At 48.0% G+C, this 15,388-nt stretch overlaps 1 protein-coding gene across 2 annotated transcripts in view; it reads right to left on the bottom strand.

The window, feature by feature from the left end:
• LOC147464943 (beta-galactosidase 15-like) overlaps positions 1-15,388 on the bottom strand; it is a 242,071-nt gene that overhangs the window by 166,871 nt on the left and 59,812 nt on the right. For both annotated transcript variants that reach the window (XM_086517172.1, XM_086517176.1), the window contains exons 2-5: positions 6,349-6,538; positions 6,107-6,202; positions 5,850-5,962; positions 5,615-5,681 (exon numbers count right to left, since the gene is read on the bottom strand). In XM_086517172.1, the coding sequence (XP_086373298.1) occupies positions 5,615-5,681; positions 5,850-5,962; positions 6,107-6,202; positions 6,349-6,538 (466 nt within the window). The remainder of the gene's footprint in view (positions 1-5,614; positions 5,682-5,849; positions 5,963-6,106; positions 6,203-6,348; positions 6,539-15,388) is intronic.

The following is a 15,388-nucleotide window of genomic DNA, read 5'->3' as shown; positions in this document are numbered from 1 at the left end:
CATCATCTGTGTGAGAGCCGCATTAGACGTTGTGGTCAGCTTTTGCGTAGACGATATGAGACTTTTTGGTCAACTGCATTTCGACCTGGTGGCATCCAGGGCGGGGTATGTATGACTATTGCGGAGTCTATGCAGTAGGCCATTGTGGGCAGAGGGATTATTGTGCAAGGCAGAGCTCGGTGGATCACTATGCAGGTTCAGGGTTGCCTCGTGGGCTTCCTGAATATCTATGCGCCCAATGTGGCGAGTGCACGTGCAGAGTTTTGGTCTCAGATTGTTGAGTCTCTGCCACACGCAGAGCAATGGTGCATAGGGAGTGACTTCAACATGTTAGAGGAACCCTCTGACAGGATTGGTGGTAGCCACACTATTGTGCATGGAGTTGAGCTAGCACCTTGGGAGAGGTTATTTATGGCTCTGCGGGTTTCAGATATATGGCAGCATTCCAACTTCGTGAGGCCCCCAGACAGCTTGGCCTTCTCTCGTTCGGTCCGTAGAGTGGGAGGCGTGAATCTATCTCGGATAGATCGCTTCTACGCTAGTGACCACTTCTGTGACATGGGTGGGACAGTTGGCATTCTGGCAGGGACTTCCTTTTCGGACCATGCTCCAGTGATCCTTACAGTAACTGATAGGCAGAGGATGGGAAGCACGATGCTTCGCATCCCAGAGAGGGTCTTGCTGGACTCAATGCTTCGAAAGCGAGTGGAGGCTCTGTGGACTAAGAGCCTAGACATGCAGGATTCTCCTGCTGACAGAGTGGCCTCAGGACTTGCTCAGCTTAGTCGACTCTTTCTTTAGGAGTCTTCGGCTCACCTGGCTGTAGCGAGAGAGGAGGAGCAGCGTCTCCGACAGGGCGTTGCTTCCTTACAGAGGATGCAAGAGCAACATCTAGACAGTCCTTGGTTGGAGGAGCAGTTACAGCAAGCTTGCCAGAAGCTCGTAAGCACAGAGGAGAGGCACCATGACTTTGCTTTCCATCGACAGGCATCTCAATGGACCAAGGTGGGTGACAGAGTGATAGGTACTTTCTTTGAGGTAGTGGGACCTTGGCATACGCATGCCAAGGTCAGTCAGTTGAGGAGGCCCAACGAGTCAATTGCTTCAGAACCAGAGGACATGCGTGCAGTTGCTACTTACTTCTACCGTGATTTACTGTCTACAGAGCCTCAGTCAGAGCGTCAGGATGCATGTAGAGAGCAGGTGTGGGCACAGATGCCTTCTCTTGTGACCGAGGAGATGCGCCAGAGGCTTGAGTTGCCTCTTCAGCTTGAGGAGCTACACAGCTCTTAGAGCACTCACCCATGGTAGCTGTCCAGGTGAGGATGGCTTGACTCCCAGCTTTTTCTTGGAGTACTTGGACTTGCTTGGCTCAGATCTCTATAGTGCTTTTCAGTACATCCTGCACACACAAGAGATGCCTGACAGCATGAGTAAGGGCCTGAACTACCTCATTCCCAAGGAGGGTGGCTCCTTGGATGAGATACGACAGTGGCGCCCCATCACCATCCTCAACTCAGCCTACAAAATTCTTGCCAAGGCTCTGAGTTTGAGGATTCAGCCACTTCTAAAGAGCATCATATATGGGACACAGACAAGTTTTGTCAAGGAGCGTAGTATCCTTGACAACATCTTGACTTTTTTTGAGGCTTTTGCCCTCGCGCGACTCCGTGGTGAGGATCTGGTGATTCTTCTTCTCGATTTTGAGAAGGCCTACGACAGAGTTGACTGGGACTTTTTGGAGGGCACTCTACGCAGGATGGGCTTCTAAGATGCTTGGATCATAGGGGTGTCAGCTTTGTATAGACGTGCACACAGTAAGGTACTTTTGTCAGGAGGTAGAGGTGATCGTTTCATGCTCACACGTTTGGTCAGACATGGCTACCCTCTTGCCCCCTTCCTCTTTCTGTTCTATGCTTAGGCAATGAGCAGGTTTTTTGTTTCACAGCAGGTTGGTTTACGTGGCTTAGCACTCCCTATTCGGGGAGATGAGCTAGTGGACGCTCAGTTTGCAGACGACTCAGCCTTGTACTTGGGTGGCCAGGAGGCCAACCTTCACAGGTGTCAGCGGGCTCTTGAGACCTTTTGTTGTGCATCTGGCGCACTGATCAACTGGAGAAAGACAATGGCTTTCTCGGTTGGTAGTGCTCCTACGCCCGATTGGATGCCAGGCGAGGGTTTCAAGTGGATTCCCCCAGGGACTACAGTTCGGTACTTGGGCTGTCAGGTAGGTTTGGAATTGTCTCCCGAGCAGCAGATTGCTCCCCTCCTCCTGTCTATTAGGAGGAAGTTGTTACATTGGAGCTCCGCACGACTCTCTCTAGCAGGCAGAGTTGTAGTGGCCAATCAGGTGTTGTTGGCTACTATGTGGGACATCACTTCTTGTTGGATCTTCTCGAGTTCTTGTATCAGTCAGGTAGAGAGGCGTGACACTCACATAGCCCGGGCCAAAGTGGCATGGCAGGTCATCACTCTTCCTTGTTCACAGGGAGGGTTGAGGATCATAGACCCAGCACAAGAGAGCAGAGCCCTTCTTGGGAAGTTCATCGTCAGAGGACTTCTTCTAGGTGAGGAGCCCTGGAAGGAGTTCTTGCTTCGGCGGCTTAGTGCTAGGGTGCCTCAAGCTGGAGGCCCCTGCCGACCCTCGACTAGATGGATTTTCACAGAGATGTGTAGAGATGGCTTGAGGAGGAGACTCGAGGACCGGTTCCCTATGAGTCTGCTCCGATCTTGGAGCAACTGCGGAGACGCATGGAGCAGCATCAGCCTACTTGCACGGAGGAACGCCTGAGACAGCCCCTTGTTTGGAACCCCATGGTTAGCACTAAAGAAGCCACTTTGTTGGTAGTCGGCCTCATGTTTCCTAGGGTCCCATGGCAGAGGGTCCAGCACGCACTTTAGGTGACTGGCTACAATTTTCAGGCTTGTCAGAGGAGCTTCAGGGCATTCAGCTACAGGGCATGAGAGGGGTGCAGAGAATGTGTCAAGACATCTCAGAGGCAGTACCAGCTGAGTGGCTCACACCTCTCGAGTCAGCAACGCCCAGATGGATGGGGGTCTACACGCGACTGGAGGTTCTCATCTCAGTTCGGGCTTGCTCAGAGACTATACCCTCCCCGTTTTTTGAGCTACATGGTGAGGGACGCTTACACCGAGTTGCAGTAGAGGCTCCACAGGTGGCAGAGTGCTGTTTTCAGAGGATCCGAGTGGTGGGCATCTGTGGGAGGAGTTGTGGCATAGATCCCAACCCAGTAACTCTTGAGACTGGCCACTGGAGACTGTGGGCTTGGGAGAGCTGTCCACTAGCACGAGTACAGTGGGATCCTGGAGAGTGGCTTTGGAGGGACCCTTTCTCCTCTGCAGACCATCCAGGTGTCCCTTTCTTTCCATACACTGTTCGATTGGGACGTCACATACTGGCAGCGCAGAGAGAGGTTCGTCCTGTTGCAGCACCTCATTGGCAAGAGGAGGGTCTCACAGCTGAGTTCTTGGTAGCTTTTTGGGAGAGAATGTGGGACTCCAGACTGCCGAGGCGAGTCACTTTGTTCCTGCACACCGAGCTACAGCAGTTGGGAGCTGCCTTGTACATAGTGGTCTCTCGGCCGCATGTGCAGCTTGTGACCATCTTGTGGAGAGTCAGCGTCACTATCTTTGGGACTATCCTTTGGCACAACAAGTGAGGCTTCGTGTTCTTCGGCTCATGCCAGCTCTTTCCACAACTCGGCAGTACACTTGGGGGGCAGCTGCTTGGTCCACTCTCACGGGCCCGGCACTTCAATTTGAGCTATCCTCCACCTACAGGATGATAGTGATGCAGGGGGGTGGACCTACACTCTAGCCTGCTACAGAGCTTACTCTACATGAGTGGTGCAATGAGAGAGAGGAGTGTTGGGAGCTCATCAGCGAACCAACACTCTGGTTCATCTGGCGGGCCCGCTGCTTCCGCATCTTCGAGGCTCGCCCTGTACCACCAGCACAGATTGTTCGGGATCTTTGGCTACAGCTGATCCATACTCTTAGAGGACACTTCGAGAGACTCCAGGGCAGCTCCAACTGCATGCGGGAGCGCAAAGAGGCTTTCCTTCGACTCTGGCGTCCTGGGCCTTTTTTCACCATGGTCCAAGGTGTGTACAGATGGCACTACCGTCCACCTATGTGGCTTTTCCCTCCTCCCATCTCTTGATTTAGCCTCATTGTACATATGCTGTTTTTTCATTGGGAGAGTCTCCCCATCATGATTGTTGTAGCCCTCTCTTGTAGAGGTGGTTGTAGCCCTATGGGCTGTTTCATTAATTAATAGAAGGATCTTTTTCTCGGAAAAAAAAAATATGCCTGTGAAAATCCAGAATTTGCAAACTACAAACACACACCAGATGTGCGAGGAGAGCTTCTAAGCTAAAATGGAGTGACCCCAATCACTGAATGTGGATATTGGATAGTCTTAGCCTGAATGTGACCATCGGCGGATAGTCACCTATTCCTTTCTTTTAAGACATGATGTGATTGGAGAGCAAAGCGATGTCTCTAGAGTATTGAGCATGTACCAGCAGCTTTCCATCACAAAACTGAGTTGCTAGCTAGTACAGTAGGTGATGTTTTCTCCTGTTAAGTTTCATGCACAGACATTCTCCAAAAGCATTCAATAAAAGGCTCCTTGACACCCATTGATGGCAGAATGTGCGACTTTGATTGCCTTCCTGAATTAAACTCTTTTGAACATGAGAACTGCACAAAACGTGCAGATGTTGAAAGCAGATGGATTAGATCTAGCAACAAAAATGCAGCTGGGTCGCATAATGAATATCTATACGCTGGCAAGCAAACAAACAAACCTACATATGCCTAACACGTGCCCTTAATTTTATGTTATGTAATCTCGCACATCACAAGCTTTACTAAAACATTGGGGTTAAAAATTTGGCCAGCACAATAAACAAGTTGACAATTGGAGCATCGTTTTCTTCCCATAAAGTAAACAAGGCGCATCTAAAGTGAGCATCTGAACAATTACATTTACTGCGTTTGGTAAAGCCTAGACCACTACTACAGTCTTCACCCCTACCTTCATGAGTTTCAAAATATGCTTTTTTGAGTCAACCTAAATCAAACATTTGTCAACTGATAATCTGAGTGTAGGGAAGTAGAACATATTCGTATTTGTTTTATACGATTTAAAAAGCATCATTTCAGTCACCAAAGAGTTGGTCTAACGGTAAGGCTTTGGCCTCTCAACCTATGGGTTGTGGGTTCAAATCCCCCGTTGGGTCACACTCTAAACGGACACCTTGTGCTCGCCTAGTGTTCACATTGCTAGGGCTCTTGCCCTTGGACACTCCAGTGCATCCTCCTCCTAGGGTGTGTCACCCGAGGAGGAGGTTCCTAGCTGGTTGCTACGAGTTCTCTCCGTCATTCCCAGCACGTGGTCCATCAATTAGGTGGCCATGGTGATGCCTATGCGTGGCTCTTGCCTGATGGTACGCGGCCCTTGCCCGACCATGTAACATGGTTAATATTTGGAAGGGATGAGCACCTCCCCCTGTCAGCCCTCTGGTGTGTCGGAAAAAAAAAAACATCATTTTAAGATATACTAATATCCAAGGATTGCCAAAATTACCTGAAAAATGGTATTGTTTGTCCGAAACACAATTCCAGGTACATCACGGAGCCAAACTGGAAGACCACTGCACCCCAAGCTGTCACTATCACAATGTGTTTTTCTAAGGTACTAAGTGCAAAAGACTCATCTTTTGCACACAAACATCATCATGTAGGTTAAGCGGAACAGTTATCGTGTATTGCACTTCTATCCTTTGACAAACTTGTGTTACATGTTATGTTCAATTGCTAACCCAAAATTCCACTCGGCACAAACATAGGGACCGATTCGGAGGAATAACATAAGTCCAGCATCTTCCACAAGCTTTACAAATTTGACCAAATTGTAGCGTCCGCCAAATTGATACTGCACAAGTAATTTTCCCACTTTCAAACTTACAATCCCTATCAGAGCTACTGCATAGTTAATATATATCTAACAACAGCATGAGGTAGGTTTGGAGAAGCAAGAAGAAAAAAGAAATAGAGATTATTTTTGAAAAAATTTGACCTTTCTTCTGATAGGCTCATGTCCATTCCAAAACACATACGTTTCAATAACATTTGCTCCTCCATCTTTTGCTTTTCTTAAAAGTCCAGGCCACATCTGAAGAAAGAGAAGATTAATACCAGACCACTGTCAGTTATTGTCAATTTGAATGTTCTCAGATAATATTATTTTTGGATTAATCCCCCAAAAAATTGCCTTATCAATACCCCAACCTAGACATTAAAAGGAAAAGGAAAAGCAACCTTGGGTGTAGCACGTGGGTAATGAATTCCTGCTGAAATGATCAATTGACGTTTTCCATCAATGAGGATAGCCCGGCTATCATATGAAACATTGAATGCCCGGCCCGCAAACGCTTGTCGAGAAAAGACTATCGAGAAGCAAATAAGAAGCAACCAAAAAAAAGCCATGGTAGGTCCACACAGCCAAGCTCTTCATAAATCAACCAAAAAGCATCAGTATTAGAAAAGACTGATCTCTCTCTCTCTCTCTCTCTCTCTCTCTCTCTCTCTCTCTCTCTCTCTCTCTGATCATGAGTTATGAGGATCAGAGATGTCTTGGGCTATATCTACTTGAGTTACACAGATATAGAGACACTTTACTGGGGAGAGATAGAGAGAGAGTCCCAGAGACGGATTACAGATTTCTTTTCACTAGATATGGGACAGCCAGAGGAGCAGCCATCACTGCAGAGCTCGGCCCACACTCATTCGACCACTACCGGCACTCTCATTGACCGAGCACTGGAGCTACGGAGATCCAGACGGCCACGATTGAGGAGAGGGGCAACACAACATTGATGGAGACTACAGCAGAGGATTCAAACCATACTCTCTCGACATCCAGAGTGCAGATGAGGATGGATTCTAGTAGTAGTATCTTTGTTCTAGTTCTTTTGTACCCAAACATGGTATTAGATTCACTATTTTGTAACAGATTGGTCTCATAGGTCATTTTGGCCTTTTGAAGACGTTAATATAACATTTTATTTCATTTCTCTCTCTCTCTCTCTCTCTCTCTCTCTCTCTCTCTCTCTCTCTCTCTCTCTCTCTCTCTCAGCAGAACCGCAAGGCTGCCTCTCTCTCCTCTAGCTTACAGCAGCTTGGGATTAGGGTTTCGCATGTCAATGAGGTAGGCGCGCAGGCTTAGCAGGTCGGGATTAGGGTTTCGCAGGTCAATGAAGTAGCCGCGCAGGTTCAACAGGTTGCAATTAGGGTTTTGCAGGCCCAACAAGACGTGAGCACGTTTCAGAAGGTCATGAGCAAACAGCAAACAGGTCGCGTAGGCAGCGAGCAGGCCCAAAAGGTCACTCTCTCAGCAAGACCAGTAGAGCTCTTCTAAGCGCGCAGGTCGTGCAGGGGCTCTATTGAGCGCGCAGGGGAAGAAGGTCGTGCAGGGCTCTGTTGAGCGCGCATGGGGAGCAGGTTGTGCAGGCAGGTTGCAGAAACGCAGGGCTGCATCTCTACAACAGCACACGCGTCATCAGGAGGGTAGAGTTGCAGGTTGCGAGCTCGTGCAAGGGTGCAGTTCACAAGGTCGCAGAAGGGCAAAGCAGGTCACCGTAAACAGGTTGCACACAAGAGCTAGGGTTTGCAGCCCATTGCTCTCTCCTATACAACGTAGGAAGATAGGGCTCTTGATGGTGATGGTAGTTATGAGTCTATGATCTACCCTCGGCCTTTCTGCCCACCCCTCGCTCTCTCTCTCTCAGCCTGATGGCGTGAACTTCTCATTCCATGTACTCGCGTTGCACGCAAGTGGTAACTGGTTGTTGCGTTGAAGCCCCTACTGCTCGTGCGCGCTTCAAATAGGGTGCGTCGACCAGCAGCAGACCAGCGACTGTACCATACACCCTCACCGTAGAAGCAAAGGAAGAGGGACTCACGTAGATTTAGGCCTTGCAGGAATAGAAAACAGGGGCCATTAGGATGGAGGTCATGAGCGTTTCACCAGTTTGCAAGTCCCGTACGAAGGTAACCTTCCTGCTTACAAACAAGCGGATAACACAAGTGAAAGGGAGATGAAGGAGTGGAAAGCAGAGATGGAAGGATGGTGGAAGGAGAAGGCAAACCTTCTTCAAATGTTCCTCAACGAAGGCACGCAATGGAAGAAGGAGAAAGAGGACCTGCACTTAGAGATACAAGCACTTCAGGCGGGTTCACAAGCACTCAGAGAAGAGGTCTCAGCCCTCAAGCGAGAGCTTGAGCAAGCAACGGACTAGAGGAAGGTGAATTCCAGCCCTCGGTGATCGAGGAAATTAAGGTCATCAAGGAACAAGTACAGATGATCAAAGAGGAAGAGAAACAAAATGGGGCAAAGACGTCTTCGTGGGTGGATGTAATCACGAAGACACAGAAGAAGGTGAATGAGACTGAGAAATGGATAGAAGTCGCTAAGAAAGGGAAAGGGAAAGAAACCACATCTATCCCCACTCCTACAATCATCAACATGACTTTAGAAGAAGAGCAACGAAGGAAGACTAGAGCTCTGCACATACGAATAACCGGTCTAAAAGACCGAGATGATGTGGAAGGGGAAGTCAAAGAACTTCTCCGCATGATGGGTAGTGAGGCTACTCATACAAAGGCATGGAGGGTAGGGAAGAAGACACAAGGAAATGAGGAGACTTCAAAGGAAAGAGCTCTAATCATGCGCTTCCCATCCATGGAGGCAGAGAAGGACTTCTTGAAGAAGCATCCTACGCTAAAGTAAACGGGCATATTTCTTGGAGATGACCTCACACTCACACAGCTTGCTCATATGAAAGAAGTTATGCCTGAGATAATGACAGCTCGAGAGAAGGGGAAAGTGGCCTTCTACAGGGATGGATGAGTGGTTATTCTGGAGAAGCATCCCGCATGACGGTGCGAGACCTGTGGGACCGCACTCAGAGTGGCTACATGGAATTGTAATGGATCTTTGTGCCTTGATGTAGGCCTTTTAGGATGGTTTCACAGGGAGAGACATCATTTTCTACTCTGAGAAGCATCAGGCCCAGGGGCAGTCCATGCCCCATGTGAGCGGATACAGATGGGAGACAACTTGCAGACAGGAGACTCGATCAGAGCACAGAGGACGAGGTTTAGGAGGAGTTGCAGTCTTATTCAAGGAGGAGCTACAGTCTCTGATACATATAGCTCGGAGGGATAAGCATGCTAGGTACATGTGGGTGAGACTGAAGGCAGAGACAGGCAGATCTCTCTACGTCACTATTTGTTATTTCCCTCCTAGTACGTATGTATATGCATCACCTAGAGGACAGTCCCCCTTCTCTATTTTGGATGATGATATATGGGAGTTTTCCAGAGATGGCGACATTATTATCTTGGGGGATTTCAATGCTAGGACTGCCCATCACCAGACAGTATTTTATGATACCTCAGAGGAGTTGATGCGAGAGCTTGATATTACAGAAATGGGCCTGTCTAGATTATCACAGGATGAGGAGCACAGTGAGTATGGCAGATACTTGATCGATATGGGGACTGCACATGGATTGGCCATTTTGAATGGCCTACAAGGATTCCCTGCAACAGGTGGTTTTACATGCTTTCCACATCAGCATGGTGCTAGGACTCATTCCTTCCTTTAAGGATTTCACGGTGGGCACTAGGCTAGTTGGGGTAGCAGTCGATCATGCTATCTTGTCTTTCACTCTATCGTTCCAGCTCACCACAGCTCCATTGGGAGAGGCCTCCACATGTACTCGGTTACCTTCACAAGGGAGACGGATCTTGTGTACACTGATGAGATATATAGGAATCAGGAGCCAGGATGACCACTAGATGAGCTCACCCAGATTCTCACAGTGACGTTCCACGATGCAGCATCAGAGGCATATCCCCACAACCAACCTACACGCAGACGATTTGGGAGCATGCCTCAGAACAGTTGGTATGATGAGGAATGTAGAGAGACGAGGATCAGATTACAGAGAGAGGTGCTCATGGGTACTACTACACATAGACAGTCACGGATTATCTTTCACCGCCTAGTGCAACGAAAGAAGAAGAGGGCTTACCTATCTCAACTAGAGCGTGATCTATATCAGTTGTTTATGAGTCAGGACTCTAGTGACGCATGGAGGCTTTTCAATGAGCACTCTCCACCGCCAGCCATCACGTCCACAGAGACATGGGGGAATATGCTACATCTCTCTATACGGCATCGGGGCAGCCACCTTTGCCTGACCCTCCAGAGGCATGCCCAGAAACATGTACTTTCTTTACTTCTGAGAGGGTAAGGAAAGCCATTGACAAGATGAAGACAGGAAGAGCACAGGATCATGATGGTCTGGTAGCAGAGCACTTTATCGATGCCCGAGATATGCTTGCAGAGCCTCTTGCTATGATGTTTAATAGAGCCATGTACGAGGGTTTCCCTGAGACTTGGAGTACGTCCACTATTGTGCCTATCTTCAAGTCGGGAGATCCTAATACCTATGCTTCCCGGGAATTACCAAACCATCATGGTTGGTCACACTCTGGCTAGGCTATATGGATCAATTCTTGAGCATGAGTTGAGTGGATGGGGGCGAGAGAGAGGGCATACGGGCAGTAAGAGAGGGAGAATTCAGGAGAGGTTTCTCCACTCTTGACCAGATTTTGACACTCAGAGCCATTATTAAGGAGGGTAGACACCATGGCAGGAGGATATATTGTCCGCAAAGCCTTTCATACAGTGTCACGAGCCAGATTCATACACAGATTGCAAGACATGGGGGTGCCCACAGAGCTGATCTGGGGGATCTTAGCTTTATACAGAACAGTGGTAGGATAGGTACGCACTACTCATGGAATGTCCGACATGGTTCACTCCACCATTGGGGGGAAGCAGGGTTGTCCCCTATCTCCGACTCTCTATGGGATATATGTAGATGAGTTTAGATTATGTACAGGCAGAGGGTGATAGAGGTGCTCAGCTTGCACGGACATGGATTCCGTTGCTATTATATGCTGATGATATTGTACTGATCTCAGATTCTCCAGAGGGGATGCAGCGTCATTTGGATGCATTGCATGTATTTGCACGGGACAGTGGATTGTCTGTGAACCTTGGTAAGACCAAGGTAATGGTGTTTAACACCACGGCGCAGTGGGTAAGGAGGTGCGCCCCCACTTTTACATATGGTCGAGAGATTGTGGAGTATGCAGATACATACACTTATCTTGGGGCGGTTTTCAATGGTCCAGTATTTTCCCTGAGGCCTGTAGCAAATACGCGATTGACCAGAGCCTATGCAACATTGGGGAGACTTGAGAGGATATGTTCGCAGGTTCAGTTCCAGGAACCTCAGACAAAGCTTTGGCTCTTTCACACTTTGGTCACTTCGGCCATGCTGTACGGAGTGGAGATATGGGGCCCCTCAATTGATCATCATAGCAGAGTTGGCAATATTGATGGATGGAGATGTGGAGAAGCCCTTGGTGTCTATGATTTCTCAGATGATTAGGGCCAAGGCCTCATTACCACATGACATTATTAGGGCGGAGCTCGCTGCTCCTCCATTGGTAGTGGAGGCACTCACTCGATCAATTTCATTTATGCCTAGCACTTGGGCTCTCCCTAGAGACAGATATGCTCGATTAGCACTAGAGTCTTCGCGACAGCTGGCATCGCAGGGAGATAGATCATGTTGGTATGCAGAGATAGCATCTTGGTTTCAGTTACATGGCTTTAGTATGGATCAGCTACCCCCATTTCAGTACTCTCTGGATGCACCGTCCATCTCCCTCACTAGGGTAGAGATTACCAAGCTCATCAGACAAGACTTGATTCAGCTGGATACGAAGAGGACATGGATACAACCTACACATGAGCTAGGTACGAAGATGACTTTCTATAGAGAGCATCTTCTCCAACTCACGGAGGATGGTTTTGTAATCAGACCACGATACATGGACACTCATCTATCCCACGGGATACGATGTGCTATTAATCAGATACGCACATCCTCACATGAGCTAGAGATCGAGACAGGCAGATTTAGAGGAGTACCCATTGAGTTTAGGATTTGTCGGGTGTGCCAGATAGAGCCAGGGACAGAGCTACATTACATATGTCACTGCCCAATATACTATGAGATACGAGGCCGTTTTCACTATCTATTCAGAGAGGGTTTTGGGCCACTTTCTAGAGTCATGAGATTCCAGGATCAGAGATGCCTCAGATTATACTTACTAGAGATTCGCAAACACAGAGAGGACCTCTTGAAGAGGGGCACAATGAGAGAGATCCAACAACAGCGGAAGTTTACAGATTTCTTTCAGTCACAGACAGAGGAGTCCAAGCAGCCCCAACAGCATAATAACACTAGAGGCATACTGCTTGATCGGGCGATAGAGTTGGGGCGGTCCCGTCACCCACTGATGAGGGGGCCCTCTCGACATCGACACAGACTGGGATAGGGGATCCATACCATATTGACGCGAAATAGGAGCCGTCCTGACAGAGTGCCTACCTTGGAGGACATTGAATCTATATAGCCGTTTGGATACAGATGTATATGTATATGATGCCTCGACTGTCAGAGAGCTCCATTGTATTAGCTCACCCTTTGTATTCCCCTTGTATCAGCTTTCACCCCACCCCTACCCACTATTTTCTTTTCAGTTCTTTGTACTTTTTATACCCAGACCTGGTATTAGATTCACCACATGTAATCTTTTGGTCTCATAGGTCATTTTGGCCTTTTGAAGACGTCTCTCTCTCTAGAGAGAGACATGCATATACCCCTAGAGATAGAGCTCCATCCCTCCTCAGATACTCCATTACCTACATTCAATTCAGTTTTGTATCAGTTTTGTTTCATTTGTCTTTCCGATAGACGGATGACATACACACCATGTACATTTGATTTGTCTCAGAGGCCGATTTCGGCCTGACATAGACGTTAAAAATCTTTCTCTCTCTCTCTCTCTCTCTCTCTCTCTCTCTCTCTCTCTCTCTCTCTCTCTCTCTCTGTGTGCCGGCTGCCCTCACGCTGCTGCTGCTGTTGCGGGGGCCACAGGCCATTACAGCACCATCATCGCAGGTCTTGGGGCAGCGGTCAGCTTGGGGCTACGCCCTCTTCATCACTAGCTCGAAGCAGCAGGCAACAGGGCGGTGCCCTGATTATCATCTGGCTCAGGGCAGCATACAGCAAGGCTGCGCCCTTAGCAAGAGAGGTTGCGCATGCGCTGCTCTGCCGGCTCCAGCTCGCGCTGCCATGAAGTCCTACGCGTAGCAAGTACCAGCAACCCTACACGTAGCAAATTCCCCCCTTCATCTACGCGTAGCAAGTCAAAGCTCTTACGTCCAAATTTAGAGAGATTTTTAAGCCTTAACGTAAAAAGCCTTAAGATAAAATTAAAAAAAAAGGTTTAAGATTGCCCTATTCTCACTCCCTCACCCTAGTCTTCTAGTACCCTACCCCACATTTGTGGCTCGGATTCGATGGATCCGCCTACTGAAGGGAAAGGGTCGGGTGTAGATAGCTACACCACCCCAAAAAAACAACAGCTACATTTAAGCGGAGAAACAGAGATACTGTACTATCACCAAGATCATTACGCGTGGGGAAAACGTCCAAGATACATGATGAACTAATGATGGAGAAGGTCTAGGTGATGCTCAAATCAGAGCTAAACTACATGAGAGATGACATCAGGAAGGAAATGCACGCGAGCGCTGAGAGCTACAGGAACTCCATGTATGGAGACATGATGAGAGAACTAAGGAGAGAGATCCGGGGGAAACAGAATGAGGAGATTCAGATCTTGAAAACGGAATTACGAAACCTAATCAACGTCGAAGTAAATGTAAACAAAATGCGTTATGCAATAGAAACTCGATGACGCAGTAGCAAGTTTTGAAGCATGGAGAACAAATATGGAAAAACACATGGGGGAAAAGGATGCAATAATGGAGGAGCGAAAAGGAGAACTTGCGGCTTGCAAATCTGCAACTAAGGAGAAGGGAGCCGACCAACCTTCGGTGCTGAAGAAGCTCGAGGACATGAAGGATCAGATTAAAGCTCCATGGGAAGGAGATGAACAGAAATCGAAAACGGTATCTTCATGGGCCGAACGTCTTGTGAAGACACAAGAAAAGGTTGATGAAGCAGAGAAATAGATTGAGGATGCGAACAAAGGGAAGGCCCAGATGCCCGAGACTACACCTACTTCTACCATTATTAATATGACCATTGAGGAAGAACAGAAAAGGAAGACTCGGGCTCTGCATGTGCGGGTCACAGGAGTCAAAGACAGAGAGAATGTAGATGAAGAAGTGAAAGGAACTGCTACAACGCATGGGCATCACAGAGCCTACTCACAGAAGTGCATGGAGAGTGGGCAAGAAAGGAATCAATGAGAAGGGAAACGTAAAGGATAGGGCACTTATTCTCCGATTCCCGAATATAGAAATAAGGAAAGATTTTCTAAAGAAGAGGCCAACTCTTAAGAAAACCGGTATTTTCCTCGGAGATGACCTTACATTGGCACAAATGGCACACATGCAAGAGTTGATGCCAGAGATCAGGGCAGCAAGAGAAAAGGGGAAAATTGCCTTTTATAGAGGAGGGAAAGTAGTCGTTCTGGAAAAGCGCTCAGCATGACGGTGCGAGACCTATGGGGCCACGCTCCGGATAGCGGCGTGGAATTGTAATGGATCATATAGGCTAGATGTAGGTGCCTTTGAAGACAGCTTTAGGGACAGAGACAGTTTTCTACTCAGAGACACACCTGATACCGGGACAGCATATGCCACATGTGAAGGGGTATTTATGGGAAACAGTTGGTTGACCAGACAGAGATCTCTACAGGGTAGCCGGGGTTCAGGAGGAGTAGCAGTCTTATTTCAAGAGGAGATGAAACCACTACTACAGATTATCAGGAAAGATGAGCAAGCAAGATATATGTGGGTGACAATGAGAGCCAAGACAGGTACATTTCTATATATCGCAATATGCTACTTCCCTCCGAGTAACTCAGTCTACTCCTAACCCAAAGGATAGTTCCCTTTCTCCATATTGAATAGTGACATATCGGAGTTCTCTAGAGATGGAGACATCGTTCTCTTAGGAGACTTTAATGCCAGAACGGCCAACTCTCAAGCAATATTCTGAATATGGGAGACATCTCATGGAGATGGCAACTATACATGGTTTGGCCATACTTAATGGTCTAGAGAATTTCCCTTTATCTGGGGGATTCACATGCTTCCCGCACAGGCATGGGGCCAGTACAGTGGATTATGTCATGACCTCACAAAGCTTTATTTCTAGTATCGAGGACTTTAAGG

Source organism: Adiantum capillus-veneris, chromosome 1 (assembly GCF_014529385.1).
Source record: "Adiantum capillus-veneris isolate H3 chromosome 1, ASM1452938v2, whole genome shotgun sequence".
Taxonomy (NCBI): Eukaryota; Viridiplantae; Streptophyta; class Polypodiopsida; order Polypodiales; family Pteridaceae; genus Adiantum; species Adiantum capillus-veneris.
The sequence above is the reverse complement of the archived record's forward strand: the minus strand, read 5'-3'. Positions and strand labels throughout refer to the sequence as shown.